The sequence below is a fragment of the Suricata suricatta genome, chromosome 12, assembly GCF_006229205.1.
Source record: "Suricata suricatta isolate VVHF042 chromosome 12, meerkat_22Aug2017_6uvM2_HiC, whole genome shotgun sequence".
Lineage (NCBI taxonomy): Eukaryota > Metazoa > Chordata > Mammalia > Carnivora > Herpestidae > Suricata > Suricata suricatta.
Genome location: NC_043711.1, coordinates 1,223,171 through 1,243,623, shown reverse-complemented (window position 1 = coordinate 1,243,623; position 20,453 = coordinate 1,223,171). Strand labels below are relative to the sequence as shown.

The following is a 20,453-nucleotide window of genomic DNA, read 5'->3' as shown; positions in this document are numbered from 1 at the left end:
CGAGCCCGGCGGCATCCGCCGCGATGGCCCTCAAGATGGTCAAGGGCAGCATCGACCGCATGTTCGACAAGAACCTGCAGGACCTGGTGCGCGGCATCCGCAACCACAAAGAGGACGAGGTGAGCCCGGCGCGCCTGCGGGGCCGTCCTGGCTCTGCCCGACCCCAGTACCACCCGGGACCCCTACTCTGGCCTCCTGCTCGCCCCCCGAGGCCCCGCCCCCGACTCCAGCCCCTCCTGCTTACGACCTGGGCCGCCGCACGCCGCTTTCTGCCTGAGCCTCAGTTTACCCCTGACGGGACGCGAGCCGCGATTCTCAGGATCTCCCGTACCGCCCGTGTGTGTCGGATCACCTGGGGGCCCTGCCTCCGGGGGGTCCCCTGTAGCCTCATTTACCCTCTGGGCGATGGAGGCCCGCCTTCCCGTCGCCGCAGGTGGCCCGGGAAGAGACTTCGGAGGGCCCTAAGTCCGCTCCAGGCCTCTGGACTCCTGGTTGGGGGGCCCTCCTCTCCGCGGGCCGCTCCCGGAGGAACCCGTATGAGATTGGTGCGCATCCAGGTGGCCCTCCCGGGCCCGGCCTGGAATCAGGCCTCCTCTCCTGGCCCCGAGCTCCCGGGAAGGTGGGACCGCTCCTCTTAGCGAGGGAGGGGAGACGGCGGGAGCCCTGATTCAAAATAGGGAAGCCACTGAGGAGTCCTGGAATGGGGAAGCCGACTTCTACCAGAAACCCGAAAGTCGGGGCGAGGGAACGGCTGTCCACAAGTAAAATCGTAACCGTGGGCGCCGTTTCCTTCCCTGCGCCCCTCCCCCCAGCCTGTGACCTAGATTTGAAAGGAACAGGGCCAGTCCTTGGCCACCAGGCCGCCGGCTTCCCTGAGGAGGTGTCAGCCCCCACTTGTACAAGGGGTCATGACGGCGCCCCCCGCTTTCCCAGATAGAGGGGGAGGCTGCCCGGTGGCGGGACAACACCCGCCCTCCTCACCATGGCGCCGCGGAAGTCGGGCTCCTCGGGGTGGGAAGTGCGAGGAAAGAAAGGAATTTGCCAGAGGCATCAGGTCCGTGTGCCTCGGTCCGTGTGCCTCGGTGAGTTCCTGCCGCTGTCAGAACGGTCTGACCTCGCTGGGCGGTCATTTGCACCCTCCTTTCCTTCCTGGGCTCCTCCTGGTTTTGCACAGTTAGCCGCTGCAGCTCAAGGTGGTCGTGGTGTGTGTCTAACTCAGTCCTGGTCTTCAGGGTTGACGGAAGCATGACTGGCCGGCCTGGGTTTTGCTTCACAACCTGGAGGGGCCAAGCAAATTTACAACCTGTTCACACCCATATGTTTCTTTTGTGCACTCGTTGGCTGCCCGGATGATATGGGTCAGCCTGTTCTGGGATTCCGAGGGACCGCGGCCCGCCCCAGTTAGGGAGAAGCACGCTGTCCCTGGCTGGCCCCGTGTCCACGGCTTGGAGCCCTTGTCACCGGGTACTGGAGGTGGAGGGGCCTTTAAAGCCGGGTTCTGCACGGCGCCTGCCCTCCACGTGCCGGCCATTCCCAGAGGACGTGGCGTGTTGGCCTCCTCGTTTCCTCTTCGGCACATGGGGGTGATCTGCAGGCTGGGCACGTCACAGGTGACTCGTCACCCGGCTGGCTCTCCCCTCTCTGGCTGGACTGGGCCCTTCCCGTCTTCCCCACTGCACCCAGTGAGGACTTCCCACAACGCCATTTCCCCACAGCAGTTAGCGCATTCCAAAGTTGACCGTTTATAATAGATTTTAGCTGGCATCATTCATGTGAGGACTTGAAAGGCCACGCAGAAATGCAGCAATCTAGAGGGATTCAGATGTGTTGTTGGACGTTGGGAGACCTGCGTCCAAGGTCTTGGGCTTATTGACTGGGTGACGTGGGAAATGCCTCTGGTACCAGGTTGGGGTGACAGTGCCTGGGTGGCTCCCTCGACTGAGCGTCCAACTTCCGCTCAGGTCATGATCTCGCCGTCAGTGGGTTCAAGCCCCGTGTCGGGCTCTGTGCTGACAGTTCAGAGCCCGGAGCTGCATCAGATTCTGTGTCTCCCTCTCTCTCTGTTCCTCCCCTGCTCACTCTTTGTCTCCCTCTCTCTCAAAATAAGTAAACATTAAAAACATTTTTAAGTGGAGGTGACAGTCACCACCCCTTGCTTCTGAGGACACTGTGGGTGATGTAACGCGGCTTCTGCCTGGTATCAGGGCACCCACAGAGCTGTCTACTTGTCTTTCCAAACCTCAGCCTCAGATCCCTCAGTGGGTTGTAAATTCGACGTAACAGGTTATGTTAAAAAAGAACCTAGAAAATCCCAGCCCTGTACGCACGTAGAGTAACTGCCGTTTATTGACGCTTACTTCAGCGTGTAATAACTTAAGTGTGTGCGTGCGTGCGTATTGGGTTACTATGGAAACACTTTTATTAAAATGAGTCCCAAAAGTTTGAGAAACAGTGGTGTAATTCATATGTTTCTGGGGTGTTTGAATTTATTTTTAATCCTTAAGATATAGCGCAAATAATGTAGGCAGGGAGGGTGAAGTCCACGTAGGACTATCCTTGCGTCTAAACTTTGGATATGACGGGGGGAAACCCCAAATGACTTCTAAAGTTTATTCAAGTTTTTGTTTATTTTTGAGAGAGAGAGAGAGAGAGAGAGAGAGAGAGAGACAGTGTAAGCGGGGAAGGGGCTTACTTCTGCCCACCGCCGAGCTCTGCCGCTGGCTTCTTGCCGCTGCTCCGGCTGGACGCGCACGCGGCGGCCCGCTCTCGGTCTGCGGCACGTTGTCATCCATCTGACTGCTGCTGGACACCTGGGTATGGTTTTCAGTCTTGGGCCTTTTATGAGCGACTGTGTCCAGGTGGGGATGCTGCCGTGAGGGGCTCCCACAGCCTCCGACTTGCAGGTGGATGTGGCCCCTGCCTGTCTCCCCCTTTTGCCAGTGCACAGTCCCAACAGCAGGCCACGGATGCCCCAGGGCGCCTGTGGAGTGATCCGAACAGCCACGCGGGCAGGACAGACAGCCCTTTTCACGTCCCTGACCGTGAACACAGCCGGGCACGCCTTCCTGCGTGTGGTCATTTGTGTCCCTAGTGATGCTGCCTCGTGGGGGCTTTGGTGTGTCCCTAGTGATGCTGCCTCGTGGGGGCTTTGGTCGCTTTTCCTGTGCGTCTGGCCGCTGCTCTGGGCTGAAGGCACACTGAGCGGCCTGGCCGCAGGTAGGGGTGTGGGCACCTGGCGCGGTCATGTCTGCATTCAAACTGGCTTCCTTGCGGTTGTCCTTTGCACCTCGGTTTGGAGCGCCTGGGAACGGGGGAGGAGGGAAGGAACAGGAGGCTAGGTTCGCCTGAGGCCGGGCTCCTTCCCTGAGTGCTGTGGGGCCGTCCTGGGTGCTCGTGCGGTGCCAGGCCCCCCCAGCCCCGTGATGACAACCACAGCTGTCCCCTGCAGGGCACCCCTGGTTAGGGAGTGGGGGTGAGAGGTGGAAAGTAGGGAAGTCTGAGTAGGCTCCCTCCAACCCCCGACCGAAACCGGACCCCTGCCCTGCCCTGCCGGGCCTGTGCAGGGCACAGAGACGCCAGCCTCCCCCCTCCCCCCCCCAGTCTTGGCTTCCCCATCGCTGCTTACGCTGGCCACAGGCTGGCTGTACCCGCCGCGGGACGCCGCGGGACCCTGCTGTGTAGCGTCCCCTCCTGCTTGTGCTTGGGGTCCACCAGGCACATGTTCTTTCATCGGAAGGAGCTGGACCTTTAAACCACTGTCGGGGCAGCTGGGGTGGCGAGGTTGGGCGTGCGGGCTGCTGTCTGCACCACTGAGGCACGCGTGGGGCGAGCGGCTGCAGCGGAGCGCTGAGTCTGCGCAGACCTGGAAGCAGAGGCCCGTCCCGGCGGTTCTGGATGGCCCAGCGTGATTTTCCCTGCAGCTTCATTGTCATGCAATTGGTTTGCTGTGACCTGGTTTACTGTTAACCTGCTTTAAGCTTGAAGTCCGGTGACGGACTTCCTAAAAAATCTTATTTAGGTACTCTCACGACCCTGAGATCAGAGGTCACATGCTTTCCAACTGAGCCAGACAAGTGTCCTGAGGTTCGGTGATTTTTAGTGTTTCTGGAAGTGTACAGGGGCGGGGCACCGGGGGGTCTCAGGCGGCTAAGCTTCCCGCTCGATTTCTTCCACTCCGGTCGTGGTTTCATGGCTGTGAGATCGAGCCCTGCGTCAGGCTGCATTCTAAGCGTGGATCCTGCTTGAGATAGTCTCTGTCTGTCTGTCTGTCCGTCTCTCTCTCCTCTCTCCCCCCCCCCCCCCCCCCCCCCCCCCCCCCCCCCCCCCCCCGCCTCTCATTCTCCAAAAAAGAAGCGTATAGGGGCACCTGGGGGTCTCAGTCAGTTAAGTGACCAACTTTGACTCGGGTCATGATCTCACAGTTTGTGAGTTCGAGCCCCACATCGGGCTCTATGCTGACAGCTTGGGGCCTGGAGCCTGCTTCCGATTCTGTGTGTGTGTCTCTCTCTGCCCCTCCCCTGTTCGTCCTCTGTCTCTCAAAAATAAATGTTAAAAATTAAAAAAAAAAACAAACGTATAGCTGTCAGCACAGTGTCACTATAGAATACTTTTGTCGCCACCAAAGAATCCCGTCCATCTACAGATACTCCCCCAGCCCCCTGATCCACTTCTGTCTTTATGGATTTGCACCGCAGTCTTTTGAATGGTGTTCCTGCCCCTTAGCTGGACCTTCTGCCTCTCGGGCGCCTATCCCGTGTGAGAGCCAAGAGTGACGTGGGCCAGGAGCAAGACGGGAATGACCGTGATTAGCTGTCAGGCGCCACTCGATGGGTGTGCACACAGGGAGGGGGTGGTCCAGGGGGAGGGCCGGAGAGGGCTGGGGCCTAGGGCTTGCTTTTCCCCAGGGTTGCCATGGCTCCTCTTGGCCACGGGGGCGTTGGAGCCCGTCGGAGCCCGTCCACGGCACAAGGAGTGTGAGCACGCGTCCACACTTGTTGCTGACACTTGAGTATAGTCCTAGAACCTTCTTCCATTTCCCCACCTGACTCTCCCCGCATTTTCGGGTTAGCACATACTGAAACGACGATGGTGACGGTGGCCAGCGACCCGGCTGCTGTAGGACTGGACATCTTTCTGATCCGAGAAATTTGAGTGGCTTGAACACTGATTTAGAATCCGGCAGAACATCCTATGCACACTAGGCTTGTGGGGCCTCAACCCCTGTGGGGCCCGCAGACAGCTGTGGGCAGTGACAGAGCTGACATGTTTGGGACAGTTCGTAGAACCTCTTGAAAATGTCAAGGGCAGAGCACGTGCGCTGCCCTTCAACAAGTCAATAGATGGATGAACTGGTCCGTGCAGGTGACGGATGGACTGTGGTCCATCAGGCCTCACAGAGACACGGAGGAGCCTCAGATGCATGGCACTCAGTGACGGAAGCCAGGCTGAGGAGGTGACACACGGTGTGATCCCACGTCCAGGATGAAGAGGCTGTCGGGGTGGGGGAGGGTGAGTGGGCACTGTGGGGGCGGGTGGGCCTCCAGACCCATGGGGTGTGCAGCGCGGGGAGAGGCTGCTGCGGACTGAGGTTGGTAAGTTCGGTGCTGGGGGCGGGTGTCAGTAACGGGGCTGCTGGCGCATTTCTGGGGAGAAAGTGTTCCAGGGAACCGGCTGAGTGGCCAGGGCCAGGGAGTTCCCATGTAGGGACGTTCGTGTCCTTTGTTCTAGGTGAAATCCTTAACGAAGGAGAAGATGCAGAAAGAGCGTCTTCCGTTTCAGTACTTGTGTAGCTATTTGAGAAACTGAATCATGCTCACACTTCTGATTTCTTTTTTTTTTTTTCAAGTACCAACGAGATGTAGCCATTCACACCTTAGGCTTTAAACTCCTTTTAGTGTATCTTTTTATAGAATTCTCTGGACGTAGATCCCGTCCGTCCGCACACCCTGACCTACCTATTCCTTGCTTTTAGCGACGTCGTGTGTAAATGAGAACACTAATGTGGCCACCGTGCTCGCGGCTCCTTCCTCTAACTTCCTGTGACTCCGTTCAGGGTCCGAGCTGAGCTCCTGAGTGAGCGCGCGCTCTTCGGTCCTTTATAACCTCGGCGCCTGTCTGTCCGTGGCCACCGTGAGCCAGGCGCCTGTGCTCTGCCCGAAGCTGATGTTCAGGCAGGGCCTTCCTGCGAGTCAGCCGCTTTTCTGTGAGGCTCATGGTCCCCTTCCCCCAGGAGCGTCCCCGGGTGCTCCGTGGGCCTGCCTGTGTTCCCGAGGTCACGTTGTCTCTGGTAGAGAACGCTGGTCGGCCGCGGCACTGGGCCGTGGGGACCCTTCGTCCCCTGCACGCGGCGTGGCCTTTCCCTCCGGCCGCGGTCTGGATTCTCTCCCAGAGGCCTGGCCGGCACAGCCGGTGCAGCCTGTGGCTCTTGATCTGTGAGTGTGGGCCCCACGTTGGGTGTAGAGGTTACTTAAATTAACACATGAAGGTTAAAAAAGATTTTCTCCCAATTTCCAATTTTTGGCCGTGTGACTTTCAGGCACGTGGGTGCGGTTTTCTTTGAGTTTTCTGTTGGTTGCGCTGCGGTTCTTGAACATTTACGTCTTTCACCCAACGTGAGGGAGTTGCTGCCATTCTCTTTTCAAATGTATTCTGCGTCCCACCCTTGCCTTTCCTGGGACCCCAGTGACACGTCCACCTCGCCTCGTCCTGGTGGCCCACGGGCCTGGGACTCCGCTTCTCCGCTGCTCCCCGCTCAGTCTCCGTGTCGCACCTTCAGACGTGCCCACTTGGCTCTGCATCTGCGGTTTGCTCTGCGGTCCATCCTGTGTGTCCTGTCTCTCAGGAGTTATTTTGCACTTTGCTCATCTTACACCACTGTCTCTCTGCTGAGAGTTCCCTTTCATTCTGCACGAGCACCTTCTCTCTGCCGGTCCCCAAGAACACGGTCACGGTGGCCAAGCTGAGACCTTCATGTGTCAATTCTGTCTTTCGGGCCACCTCCAGGCCAGTGTTCATGGGTCACGTTTTCCCGTTTCTTATTTAGAACAGCTTCGGACGGGATCCTGGATGCTGCAGAGGCTCCAGATCGTGTGCCTTTCTCTGAGAAGGGTTGATGGCGGGCAGGGTCCCTTTAGGGGGCAGTTGGCTTGTTCGGGCCGGGCTTAGACTCCAGCTCTGCCCCCTCGCTGTGGGCAGCAGGCGGGTGGAGTGTGTTTGTTTCTTTTCGCTTTAGCTGGAAATCGCCGTGCATGCTCGTTCTGGGGTCAGCGGGATCGGGCTGAGTTTGAGTTTCTCTGTAGCGCGTGGGCCCCCTCCCCTCCCCTCTGGGATTTCCTGCCTCGAGGGGCAGCTGCCGAGTGTGTCCAGCCTCTGCTCTCTGGCTCTGGAAGCCGGGAGCACCTGGCCTCGGTCGCTCTGTGGGGTGCTTGGGAGAAAAGCCCCGAGAACCGTCACCCGGTGCTTTTGTGCTCACTCTCCAGCGTCTCCACACAGTTGCTTTGAAGCCGTGTTTGGGGGAGGCTGGGACTGATGTGGACTCCGCGGACGGCGGCGGAAGTGGGCTCTGCCTGGCCGTCCCGAAAGCCGGGAGGGGAGGCCCCTAGGCCGCGTGCTGTGGGGCCGTCTCTGGTCCCGTCTTCCCGGCGTGAGGCCTCCCCATGCATGTCACTGTGTTCCTGTTCTTCCCATCCCATCCATTGGTTCGTTCGAAGTGTGCTCCTCGCCCCACGTGGGGCTTGAGCTCACGACCCCGGGATCAGGAGGTGACGCCCACCAACTCAGCAGGCCAGCCCCCCAGCTGTCCCCCTCAGTGGGTGCTTGAGGATGCAGGAGGGGCCGTCTGTGCGCAGGGACAGTACGCGAAGATTCCCACATGGGAATTAGTAACTCGGAGCCTGTTGGAAGGATACAGTGACACTTGCTCCATCGCTCGGGCTCCGATCATTAACTATTCATGAAACCGACTGTGGGTGAGAGGCGCTCCGCGGCGCCTGTGCCCGGGAGCCAGGGCTTCAGGCGGCTGAGAGCCTCGGGCCGGAGCGGATGTGGCTTGGGGGACGGGAAAGGAGCGGGCACCTGGAGCAGGAGTCTGACCACTGAGTCCCGATGGCGGGTGCAGGGCTGGGCACGTTCTAGTGGCTGCTGTTGGTGAGATAACAGGGGCCTCCCTGTGCTTCGTGGAGTGCTGGGCACGTGTGGGCCTGGGGCACTGACCAGACAGACTGGCTTCATGGGTTTTCTCTGAGGCTGCATGTGTCTCTGGGCCAGGGGTGACAGGAGCCTGGTGCTCGGTGCTCCCAGGGGGGCACACCAGTACTGCTTCGGGTCAAACCCGAGGGAGTGGTAGACGTGCAGGATCAGCGAGGAGACCCAGGGAAAGATCCTAAAACCGCGTCCCCACAGACACTGCATGCGGCTCGCAGGAGCTGAAAAGGCGGGAAAGATGCAAGTGTCCATCCTTCAAATAGATGAGCACGAGGTGGTCTGCATGCCTGCGGTGGGGACAGAGCAAGGCACACACATGCTAGGGTGCCCGGTGGGAGGCCGGCGGGCGGGCGGCCGTGGAGACACGAGCTTGCTGGTGGTGGGGCGGGGGCGGGGCGGGCTGGTGTGGGGCAGCCTGCGTCAGCAGTGGACTGCAGGACCTGGGCGTTACTTCCCGCCCGTGTGCAAGGCTCATGTGCGAGTTGTTAAAACCAAAGAGAGGGCCGGAAAGATTTCTGTGTCGTAATGTTCTGTAAAGTTCTTTTTAAAACTTTGCAACATAGAAAGTGACAGCTAGGGGGCGCCTGGATGGCTCAGAAGAGCATGTGATTCTTGGCCTCTGGGTTGTGAGTTGAAGCCTCAATGGTGAGTGCGGTGAGTGTAGACATTACTTAAAAATAAAATTTTTTTTTGAGAGAGAGAGAGAGAGAGAGAGAGAGTGAGCGAGCGGGAGAGGGTCAGAGAGAGAGAGAGGGAGACACAATCTGAAGCAGCTCCAGGGTCTGAACTAGCTGTGAGTACAAATCCTGACGCGGGGCTCAAACCCATGAACCGCGAGATATGACCTGAGCCGAAGCCAGACTCTCAACCGACTGAGCCCCCCAGGCGCCCCAAAAATAAACTCTTATAAAGAAAGCAAGCAAAAGACAACCTCAGCCGCGCACACAAGTTGGGGCAGCGGAGTAACAGACGCTGGGGCGCCTGCTTCCACGCCCGTGCGGCTCTCCCCGGCCCTGTCCTCGGGACTGGGCCCCGGCAGCGCGCCACACGGGACGGCTTTTCTAAGTGACCGCCTGTCAGATACTGGCGCGCTGCCCGTGGCGCCCGTGTGGCTTCTCGCCGGTGCGTCCGGGAGCCCTGCTGTCGCCGCGGCCAGCTTTAGAACCTTCTCCCCGAGAAGAAACCCCGTCCCCCTCAGCACTCCGGCCCCCTTTCCCCCTCCCCAGCCACTGACACCCACGAGCCTTCCTGCGCTTGTGGGACCGGAGGACTCACACGGGGGCCTCTTGTGTCTGGCTGCCTTCTTGACTGTTCTAGACGCTTGCAATTTTTCAACACTTTTTTCCCTTTTAGGCAAAGTACATCTCACAGTGCATTGATGAGATCAAGCAAGAGCTGAAGCAAGACAACATCGCGGTGAAAGCGAATGCAGTCTGCAAGCTGACCTACGTGAGTGCCGAGGACGCTTCGCTCTGCGCACTTCAGAGTTACCCCCACCCCAAAGGCCGTGAGGCTGCTTAAGGAGTCCACCATCCCTCCCTCCACTCTGTCTGTCCATCTGTACCTTCCACCCGCTTATCCAGGCACTAGCCTTGGCCCAGCGTTGCGGGAAGGCACGCCATTACGAACCGTGGCCAGGCCCCCCTCTGCTGGTCAGAAGGGAGGCGGACGGCTTGCGGGGCGTCTCGTCACCTTGTGGGGGGGATTTTACCCAGTCCTCGCGGACGCTGGCATTTCCGCCGCAGGTGGTCATCCTGTGCTTGTGATTGGCCCCCGGTTTAAAAAAAATTTTTTTTTATGTCTTTTATTTATTTTTGAGAGACAGAGAGAGACAGCGCAAGCAGGGGAGGGTCAGAGAGAGAGGGAGACACAGAATCTGAAGCAGGCTCCAGGCTCTGAGCTAGCTGTCAGCACAGAGCCCGAAGCAGGGCTCGAACCCACGAACTGTGAGATCATGACCTGAGCCGAAGCCGGCCGCTTAACCGACTGAGCCACCCAGGCGCCCCTGGTCCCCGGTTTTAAATGTGCAGACAAGGCTGCAGAGCAGCAAGAGGCCCCGGGGGCGTGTGTAGTGAGGCCCACTGTTCCGGCGCGGCCTTCAGTCCTGTACGAGCTGAGACAGGATGTTGGATGTTGGGGCTCAGGCCTCGGCACGTGAGTGAAAGTCATGCCTGTCTCCTCACCAGTTACAAATGTTGGGCTATGACATCAGCTGGGCTGCCTTCAACATCATAGAAGTGATGAGCGCCTCCAAGTTCACGTTCAAGGTGAGGTGGGCAAGCTTGCTTTGAGACCCGAACCGCGTGCTGGCGGGGACAGAGGGGGAGGGGGAGGGTGTCTGCAGCCAGGGGCCCCGGACCGTCACCAGCTCATGTTTGCCAGGTTACTTATTAACGCCATTTGCGTGATTTCCTTTTTTTCCAACTCTGACGACCATCAGTGAAGTGATGGGTGTGGAGGATTGATTATACATGTGTGTGTTTTTTTTAATGTTTATTTTTGAGAGAAAGAGTGTGCATGGGGGAGGTGCGGGGGGGGGGCAGTGGATCCAAGGTGGCTGTGAGCTGACAGTGGGCAGCCGATGCAGGGCTCAAACCCAGGAACCATGAAATTGTGACCTGAGTTGAAGTCGGACGTTCAACTGACTGAGCCCCCTCGGCACCCCATAATTTTTAATACTAGTAAGAGTGTAACTCTGTGTAAAAACCGAACAGTGACCATCTTGCACAGAGGCCACCGCGTGTCACCTGGCCCCAGAGCCTCGTGGTCGTTTCTGCGCACCTTGCTTTACCTCGAAGGGGCCCTGCCTGTGAGTGCTGCGCATCACTGCCTCCCTTGGTGTCAGGATGTCAGCACGGCTCCTGTTCTAGGAAACACCCTGCAACACGATGGTCACGCGCCGTGGCCCAGCTGAAGGCATTCTGTAGTTTTCCCGGGGCGGCTGAGTTCTGACGGGAATGCAAACCGGCCCTGGCGGCTGAAACCACTTCCAGGCCCCTGGGGCGCAGCGCCGCCAGAGGGTCCCTGCTGGGTCAGCCTCTGAAGGACACCGTCATCCTGCCCGTGGGGTACTCTCGATGAGGAAGCAGAGTGTCGTGCGGCCCAGATTGGGGCGCGCTGCGAGTGCGGGAGGGACAGGGTGTCAGCCTCCAGGAGCTGGTCCGGCCGCGTGCCCGGGAGAGGCCCGCTAGTCTGGCCGCCCTCACAAGAACTTGAGCTTCAAAGACCGCGTCCTCGGACCTCTGGGGCAGTTTCCTCCCCTCCCTGAATGATGTCCTGATACCCAGTGGTCCCACAGCTGGCCGCAGGCTGTCACTGCCTGACCGAGGGGGCTGCTTGGCACAGAGCTTGGGGGACGGGCTGGGGGCTTCTCCCCGGGACACGCGGCCCCTTGTCTCATGTGTGACGCCCTGTTCTGACTCACAGCGGATCGGCTACCTTGCTGCTTCCCAGTGCTTTCACGAGGGGACCGACGTCATCATGCTGACCACCAACCAGATCCGCAAGGTAGGCGGTCCTTAGCGGTCACTCAGAGCCCTGGAGTCACCCTGTCCCCACAGTGTCCCCACGCTGGCTTTTCTGATGCTCCGAGTGAGCAGCCAGTAGAAAGCACTGAGGCCCACAAGCGCTCGCTGTTGTGACCGCCTTCGCCAGCCCGTGGCTTGTGAATGCGGCCGAGGCGCTGGAGGGAGACACCCACAAGGGCCCGCCTCCCTGCTCTCGGGCAGCGGGTGAAGCCGGAGGCTGCCTGGCGTCCCGCTTCCCTGCCTGGGGCCTCTGGGTGTCGCAGGGCTGGCTCTGGCACTCTCCTCCGAGGCCACACACCGTGCCCGTGGGGGCCTCCTGCCCGCAGGCTCCTTTAGCCACACTGCGTGCAGGTCTCAGTCATGTGCAAGTTTGTCGTGTCTTAGTCTTGAAGATCACCGGCTGGTACATTCCTTCCTTGGCCCCAGAGCTTGAGCGTCTCTTGTACAGTAGCGAAGAGGTGTCGGGGAGAAGCAGAGGCGGTGGGGTGCGCAGGCCAGACCCTGCGGGTTGTGGCCACCCTCACAGTGGGACCTGGTGAACCTGGCTGGACTCCTGGGCGGCTGGGGGCCACCCGCAGGTCCAAGCATGTGCGCCCGTGGTTGTGAGGAGGCACCGGCATGGACGGCCTGGGCTGCGAGGGGCAGGCTGGTCTGGGAGCGGCTGGTGGGGGGAGCACAGGGGGCGGAGGGCCAGCCCGCCGGCGAGAAGGTCTCTGGCCCAGTGCCCAGGCCCAGCCATGCCCCCTACCCACCCCTTTGTGAGGGCCTCCGTTTAGACATAGGTGGTCACCACTCCACATGGAGATGTCCTGGAGGCGGTGGCCTAGATCCGTGCCGGGGGTGGGGGTGGGGCGCGCGCGCGCGCGTGTGTGAGTGAGTGAGAGAGAGAGAGAGAGAGAGAGAGAAAGAGAGAGAGAGAGAGTCTGTGTCCGAGGCATCCAGCACGGCTGCTCCTGCCTCCGCCTGCCACTGTCGTCCTCGCTTTTGTCCCCAAAGGTGGCAGTCTCCACCTATGCCTTGTTATTTTAGTGTATTTTTCAAAGAGAGGGAGGACAAGCAGGGGAGGGCCGGGGGTGGGGTAGGGGAGGATCCCAAGCAGGCTCCGTGCCGGCCGCGCAGAGCCCGAGGTGGGGCTCATCCTCACAGACCATGAGATCACGACCTGGGACAAAATGAAGAATTGGACATTGAACTGACTGAGCCCCCCCCACATGTGTCAGTTAAACAAACCCCTGATTTCTAAAACACGAGTTCCACAGGCCCGGCCCCACCCCCTCGGCTGGGGTCCTCCCACTTAACTGTGATGCAAGTGTCCTCCCCACAAACCTGTATTTCTGAAAAGCCCCGCGTAAGTCCCACTTAGGTCGGAGCCTGTCTGGCCAGGGCCCGTGCTCCCCCACCATCCGTCCCGCCAGCCTGGGCTGGCGTCTTCAGGTTGTCCCCGCATCCTGGAAAGGGAACCTAAATGCCTCTTGGTCTGTTTCTACCCCACCGCGTATGAGGTCCTTGGGAAAGCACCCCCCCGCCCCCAGCAGGTTTGTGGCATAGACGGGGCTTCCCGGGTGTGGAGCCGAGGCCCTTGCAGCCAGAGCTGCGATGCGCACCTGAGGGCCTCCGGGGGCTGCCTTTCTTGTCTGCCGGAAACACAGGTCTCGGGCCAGAGCCGTTACCCCCCAGGTTCTGCTCTGGGGGTCGCCGCCACGGGCCCATGGGGCGGTTGGGGCCAGCTGGCCACCCCTTCCCCTCAGCGTCGGGGAGGGCCAGCATGCGGCAGCTCCGAGGTGGGCACTGGTACAGGCCCGACCCCGCTCGTGGCCGTGGCCCTGGGATGCTGGGCTGTGTCTGAGGAGGGCGGTGTTCCCTACGCACCTCTGTGCCAGGCAGGGACGGTTCTTTCACCGTCCAGCTCTCGGAGACAGCTGCCGCTCGCCACGTCCCTTACAGGCGCAGCCCAGACCGCAGGCCAGGGACCCGTGATGCCGGCTGGCACGTGCCCGCTGACGGCCCCCTTCCCTTTCCAGGACCTGAGCAGCCCCAGCCAGTACGACACTGGCGTTGCGCTGACTGGCCTGTCCTGTTTTGTTACCCCAGATCTTGCCAGAGACTTGGCCAACGACATCATGACACTGGTGAGTTTGTGAGTGTACCTGACACCCCTTGGCCTTTGCTCTGTGACGAGATTTGGTCCATCTGGGGGCCTGGGAAACCAAGGTTACTGTCACACCAGGAACACGGGTGCACACAAGTGGGCTGGGGTCCCCGGGAGAGGACGGGGAGCCGAGTTGCTATGTACCCCCCCCAGCCCCCCGCTGGAGGGCCCTGGCCTGGGGTCAGAGGTGGGTGACACCCGGGGCGAGTGCCCATGCCCTCCAGCATGTCCCCATCACTTACCGCCCCACCGCCTCGTGGGTGACGGTGACGGTTGTGTCAGCAGGCAGTGCGCATGGTTGGGGTGGTCCTTTCGGCTCCATCTCTGACGCTATATGTTTTCCTTTGGCCATAATTTGACTTCTTGTGATTCAGTCCATCGGAGGGCAAAGACCCCACCAGGCTCCCTTCCGAGCCGTCGGAGCGTCTTTCTAAACCGCAAAAGTCCTCTTAGAAGTCGTGTTCCTCGGGGGCACCAACCATATTCCCAAGTCTTCAGCTCATCGGGAGGCCTTGTTCCTGTTCGGTTTTGTGCGGGCAGAGCAGAAGGGTGGCTGCGTCGTCCCCGGGCGGTTCTGTCTGTGGGTGATCCGTCATGGCACCCGGTCTCAGACTGTATGCCGTCAGCTTCCAGAACGGGCTGGAACACCGCTGGCCCTGCTGTTGCTCACTTTGCCCACACTCGGCGCCACCACTCGCTCGCATGGTGTCCCTGGTGGCTCTCAGTCGAGAGCAGGACCGAGAGTGCCGCCCTTCTGGCCCAGACTGCTGGCGCGGCACTGAGAGCTTTCTCGGGGCAAGGTCCCTGGGGCCCGTGCCCACCAGAGAGGGCAGGAGGCCGTCCTGGCCAGAGAGGAGCTCCAGGAGCCACCTGTGGAGGGCCCGCCCCGTGGCACCCTGCTCTGGGAATAGGCCTTGGTGGCCAGAGGAGGCTGCCGCAGACGCTTTTGTTCCAGCTCAGGGCCCTGTCCCTCTGTCTGTCTTTCATTGGGTTCCAGCCAGTGTGAGACCAGGGTCTCCGGCTCTGGAGGGCAGGCCTGGGGTCGTGGGCACAGGGAAGCCTGTTTCAGTTCCGTCCACGGCACGGTCGTGGGGCCCCCTGGGCCTGGGGCAGTGGAACAGGCGCACAGGCCTGGCTTGGAGGCCAGAGACCAGATGAGCTGGAGAGAGGGTTTTCCTCCGGGGAATGGAGGGGAGACGCGGGCAGGTGAGCAGGGCAGGTGAGCAGGGCGGGCGCAGGGAGGGTGCCGGGGTGGCGGGGAGGCTCACGGGCCCTCTGCCCCTGCAGATGTCGCATACCAAGCCGTACATCCGGAAGAAGGCCGTGCTGATCATGTACAAGGTGTTCCTGAGGTGCCCCGAGGCGCTGCGGCCCGCCTTCCCCCGCCTGAAGGAGAAGCTGGAGGACCCCGACCCCGGTGGGTGGCGTGGCGCGGGGGGGGGTGGGGTGGCGCAGGGCTTCGGGGGAACCTCTGAGGGCCACTAGGTCCAGGGCTCGCGTCCTGGGGTCCCCCTCCAGGCGGCGTCTCCTTGCTGGCACCACAGGATGCCAGGTTTGCCTCTTGCTTCCCCCACTCTGGCCTGGAGTCCGCCGTCTCTCCAAGCAGCCTGGCCCGGCTTGTGGGGGGCGTTTAGGCGCCAGGCTCCGGGCACTGAGTGTCCCCTCGTGCCGGGCTGTCCTCTTCCCAGCAACTCAGCAGCCCCCACCGTCCCTGCGCTGGGGAGTGTCCGGCCACCTGGCTTCTGGCCACACGTTAGCGCTCACGACTTGAGGCTGATGTCTTGGCTGCAGTCCCCGTGGGGCTTGTGCCCTCCTGTCCTCCGTGAATCCTTCCCTCATTGAGGACCCCCGGGCTGAGCGGTGTCAGAGAGCTCATCTGCTGGGGGAGCCCGCCTTGTCTTAGGAAGAATCGCAGGCCATAGAAAATTCTATCAGAGGAAGTAGGAGCCCAGGCGCAGGTGTGGCGGGTGTCCTGCCCCCAGGGTCACTTGGCACCTGCAGGGGACCAGTCTCTAGACTCCGGCAGGGCCGTGTAGCCTCGGGCTTGGCTGCGAGGGAGCCCCACCCTGGGTGGTCCGTACCTGAGCAGGGCCCACAGGTGACGGGCAGGGCGCCTGGGGGGACCAGGCTGAGGGGCACGCTCCTCGAGAAGGCTGCACCTCCCCCTGTCGTTGAGACTCTGGCTGATGCGGGGCGGGGGCCTCCTTACTGATGAGGAGACCCCCCATCTCCCAGGGGTCCAGTCGGCCGCGGTCAACGTCATCTGTGAGCTGGCCAGGCGCAACCCCAAAAACTACCTTTCCCTCGCCCCCCTGTTCTTCAAGCTGATGACCTCCTCGACCAACAACTGGGTCCTCATCAAGATTATCAAACTGGCAAGTATCCCTACCAGTCTCCCCTTTGTCACCGCACGAACAAGGCCCTGGTGTGTCCTGGGAGCCGCTGGGCGTGTGGGCGTGGGTCGGTGTCAGCGCGGTCCCGTTCCTGCCATGAGTGACCCCCCGGCCTCTGTCGTCCCTAGTTTGGTGCTCTGACCCCCTTGGAGCCAAGGTTGGGCAAGAAGCTGATTGAGCCTCTCACCAACCTGATCCACAGGTGAGCCCTGGGCCCCCACGTGACCTCCTCTGCCGCGCGGGGGTCCCTGCTCCCTCTGGGCCCCTGGGGGACCAGGGGAGAGTCTCCGCGTCAGAAAACACACACACGCCATGGGATTTTGCTCCAGACTGTGAACTGTGCCACCGAGCTCATGCTGGCCCTCCGGGACCCTGGGGGCGGTGAATCTGTTCTGGAAACGGCACCCTTGAGAACAGAAGGCAGGAAGAGGCCCCGCTCGGCCTGAGCTCACCAGCGGGCCTGGGCCCCTGGGCTGGGTCGGCAGCCGGTTCTGGGGTGCTGCAGGAGCGCCCCTTCCACTCCGGGGCTTGAGTCATGGGCGCTGGGTGGCGGGGGACCCCGGCGTTCTCCCCCAGTCCCCTCGGGTGGGGGAGCTGGGGTCTCGCGGCCACGTCAGACGCAGCACCGTGTGCCCGCGCTAGGCCTCGGGCAGGGACGCCTCTGTGGGAAGCAGCAGGCGTTCACTGCGTGCGGTGCGGCTCTGGTCTTCAGACGGCATTAAACAGGAAGCCGTCAGTCTTGTGACCGCGCTGTGGACCGGCTGACGGCCCATGCCCTCTGGGACGCGTGGCAACCACACCGTCTGGTTTGGGTGACTTGGGATCAAGAGCGTCACCCGGAAGGATGTCTGAGCGGAGTAGACACACCCTTTGTTGTCGCCCTTGGCCATACTTGCCATGCTCCCTGGACGCCTCCAGGGCGGGCTCTGGAGCCACAGACGTGTGTGTCCACCCACCCGTGTGTGGGCCCCCGAGGTGGGCCCGGGAGACGCCGGTCAGTACAGGCGGCTGTCCTCACGGGCATCATGGAACAGAGGGTTCTTGAGACGTCAGAGGTCACGTCCCGTGGGGACTGCCGCGGACCCAGTGGCGGCAGCGTGAGGCTCGGGCCTCCCGGTCCTCACCCTCCGCCCTTCTCCCTCCGCCAGCACGTCCGCCATGTCCCTTCTGTACGAGTGCGTGAACACTGTCATCGCAGGTGAGGCCCGCCCCCGCTGCTGGGGCCCCCGCGAGCTCTCGAGCATAGAACCCCCCGTGGAAGGTTTCACGGGGTGGGGCTGGAAGGCACCTCCCTGGTCTGAGTCCGGCTCTGGCTGAGGGCCACACGGAGCCCTGGGTGGTGTGTGACTGCCTTCTACCTTCTGTATTTGTTGGAGCCGGAGTCGTGGCCCCCAGGCCGGCTAGCAGTCTCCTGGCTTACTCTCTAGGTCGTTTGTCCTTGGCCCTAGTGGCCCATGGGTTCGCCTCCTCGCTGCCTGATTATCTGCCCAAAGCTGCTGGCAAGCCAGCCTTCTGGTCCCTCCTCATGACCCCACTGACAGCCTGAAATTCGGTCGATCACAAGAGACTGGCCCCGGGTCCACACTCCATGAGCAGAACTGTGTGGGCCGTGGGTGTCCTTGAGGCTCTGTGACCCTAGTGGAGAGGGAGGGTGGGCATTGGGACAGGCTGGTGCCCAGAGGCAGCAAATGCAGAATGTGGAGAGCATGTCTTTCTGTCTGGAGGGTTGGTGGGGAAAACCGAGGTGTGGCAGGATCCGAGCTGTCCCTGGCAACGGGAAGGGGGTCTGGGGGAGTAGGCCGAGGCGGCAGGCCTGGCACAGTGCAGGGTCGCTGGGTCTCAGGTAGTGCTGCGGGGGGGGGTTGCCTTGGGGCCTGGTCTGTGTTCTTGGCCACCGAGACCCAGCGCGCAGGTTCCCACCAGGGGTCGGGCAGAGAGCCCAGACCTCAGGAGGGGAGCAGGTCCTCCGCACACGCCTCGTGTCTGCACAGGCAGCTCTGGGACGGGAGCCTCTGGCCACGCCCACCGCCGGGCAGGGTGGCAGTCGCTCCGGAGTCCGATGCCAGACGCGGTCTCCTAAGTTGGCCTCCCCCGGGAGAGTCCCCAGCGTGCCGGTGCTCCTGGATGGGGCGCGGCAAAGCCTCGAGACGGGCTTTTTCCCTTCCAGTGCTCATCTCCCTGTCCTCCGGCATGCCGAACCACAGCGCCAGCATCCAGGTACGAGCCCCCACGCCCACTGGCACGCACGCGCGGAGCCCTGTGCCTGGCCTTGTGCGGCGTGCATCCCTGGCGCTGACGACGCAGCGAGGGGGGCACACGCTCATGGCCGTGGAAGCCATCAGGGTGATGGTGTGTACATGGGGCGGTCCCCAGACTGTGTCCCTGGTAGCGCCCGCAGGCCACCCGCCTGTGTGGTGGGAGCCAGGCGGAGCAGGGCTGGGTTGTCCCCCTGCCCCTCTGGGTCCCAGGACCTGTGAGCTGGACCAGGGTGCCAGGCGGGTCTGGGGTGACCAGTGTCACCTTGCCCTCTGCAGCTCTGTGTCCAGAAGTTGAGGATATTGATAGAAGATTCCGACCAGAACTGTGAGTTCCTCTCTCCCTGCACCCCGAGCCCGTGTGGCCCTGGGGCTCTCAGTCTCGCGCGGGCACTGACGCTCTCGGCCATGCAGCCCTGTGCACGAGGGCTTCGGCAGTGTTTTAAAGAAGCCGGTCTTTTCTCCGCTTGGTCGCAGCCCCTGCCCACTGCCCCCAACGTCACCATCTCAGTGTGTGACTCTGGTGACGGCCCGTCCTGCATTCAGGTGGACGAGTTTCAGACTGTGGGCCGTGTGCCGACGTCCTTGGGGAGGTGGGACCCAGGCAAGGTCTCTGACTCCCAGTTCCAGCGTGGAGCTAAGGGGGCTGCTGGGGGCACAGTCGTGGGTCAGAGGAGAGCTGCCCGGAGCCGGACTGATGTCCACTCCTCCTGGGTCTCCAGCCTGCGGCCTCTCTGGCGCTCCCTGTGCCCTTCCCATCAGGCCTCGTGCGGCCTGCTGTTCGCCTTGCTCATGCACCTGCGTGGTCTTCCATAGACATGTTCCGTCAGGGCTTCCAGCCCGTCACGCCCTGGAGCCGAGGCCTGAGCGTCAGGGGCTTCTGAGGGCCCAGGAGCACCGGCTCCACATTTTCAGTCCGAGTCTTTTTGGAGCAGGGTCTGCCGGACCTGTTCTGCAAAGGGTCAGACGGAGCCCTGTCGCCCCCGCCCTCGTGTGGGACCTGGCCCGTGTCGGCCAGCAGTTCACCGCCCCTGCTTCAGAGGACCCTGCGTGTGGGTTGCTCAGGGGCAGATGGTGGGTGGTGCCCGGCATGTGGGAGGTCGCCGGGCCCGCAGTGCCCGCTGCTTAGGACCCTGGGGGCCAGCGTCCGGCCCGTTGTAGCGGTGTCCAGGTCCTCGCTGTGTCTGCACAGGCCCCGAAGGCCAGGAGGGCACGGCACGTCCGTACCAACTAGGTCCCGCCTCCCCGCAGTGAAGTACCTGGGCCTGCTGGCCATGTCCAAGATCCTGAGGACGCACCCCAAGTCCGTGCAGGCCCACAAGGACCTTGTCCTGCAGTGTCTGGACGACAAGGACGAGTCCATCCGCCTGCGGGCCCTCGACCTCCTGTACGGCATGGTGCGTGCCCCGCCCCGCCCGCGGCCCCGCCCCGCCCGCGGCCCTGCCCCCGCCTGCCTCACTGGCTGCTCCCTGCCCCCCAGGTGTCCAAGAAGAACCTGGTGGAGATCGTCAGGAAGCTGATGAGCCACGTGGACAAGGCCGAGGGCACTGCCTACCGCGACGAGCTGCTCACGAAGATCATCGACATCTGCAGCCAGTGCAACTACCAGCACGTCACCAACTTCCAGTGGTCCGTGCCCACAGCCCGGGGGGGGGGCGGCGCGGGGGGCACTCCTCAAGGGCTCCCTCCTGCAGGTACGTCAGCGTGCTGGTGGAGCTGACGCAGCTGGAGGGCACCCGCCACGGCCACCTCCTCGCCGCGCAGATGCTGGACGTGGCCATCCGCGTCAAGGCCATCCGCAAGTTCGCCGTGGCGCAGATGTCCGCGCTGCTCGACAGCGCCCACCTGGGGGCCGGCGGCCCCCAGCGCAACGGCATCTGCGAGGTGCTGTACGCGGCCGCCTGGATCTGCGGCGAGTTCTCCGAGT

General features: G+C 62.0%; 1 protein-coding gene across 3 annotated transcripts in view; it reads left to right on the top strand.

The window, feature by feature from the left end:
* The first annotated feature begins 6 nt into the window (after positions 1-6).
* The window catches only part of AP3D1 (adaptor related protein complex 3 subunit delta 1), a 33,051-nt gene continuing 12,604 nt past the window's right edge, over positions 7-20,453 (top strand). For 2 of the 3 annotated variants that reach the window (XM_029915867.1, XM_029915870.1), the window contains exons 1-14: positions 7-119; positions 9,556-9,651; positions 10,389-10,469; positions 11,629-11,709; positions 13,751-13,858; positions 15,166-15,295; positions 16,114-16,253; positions 16,400-16,473; positions 17,420-17,469; positions 18,439-18,488; positions 18,806-18,854; positions 19,778-19,923; positions 20,007-20,155; positions 20,221-20,451. In XM_029915867.1, coding sequence (XP_029771727.1) covers positions 24-119; positions 9,556-9,651; positions 10,389-10,469; positions 11,629-11,709; positions 13,751-13,858; positions 15,166-15,295; positions 16,114-16,253; positions 16,400-16,473; positions 17,420-17,469; positions 18,439-18,488; positions 18,806-18,854; positions 19,778-19,923; positions 20,007-20,155; positions 20,221-20,451 — 1,481 coding nt within the window. In that variant the 5' untranslated portion in view covers positions 7-23. Of the gene's footprint in view, positions 120-9,555; positions 9,652-10,388; positions 10,470-11,628; positions 11,710-13,750; positions 13,859-15,165; positions 15,296-16,113; positions 16,254-16,399; positions 16,474-17,419; positions 17,470-18,438; positions 18,489-18,805; positions 18,855-18,902; positions 19,579-19,777; positions 19,924-20,006; positions 20,156-20,220; positions 20,452-20,453 lie in introns of those variants that run through there. The other variant, XM_029915869.1, reaches the window with a different exon arrangement.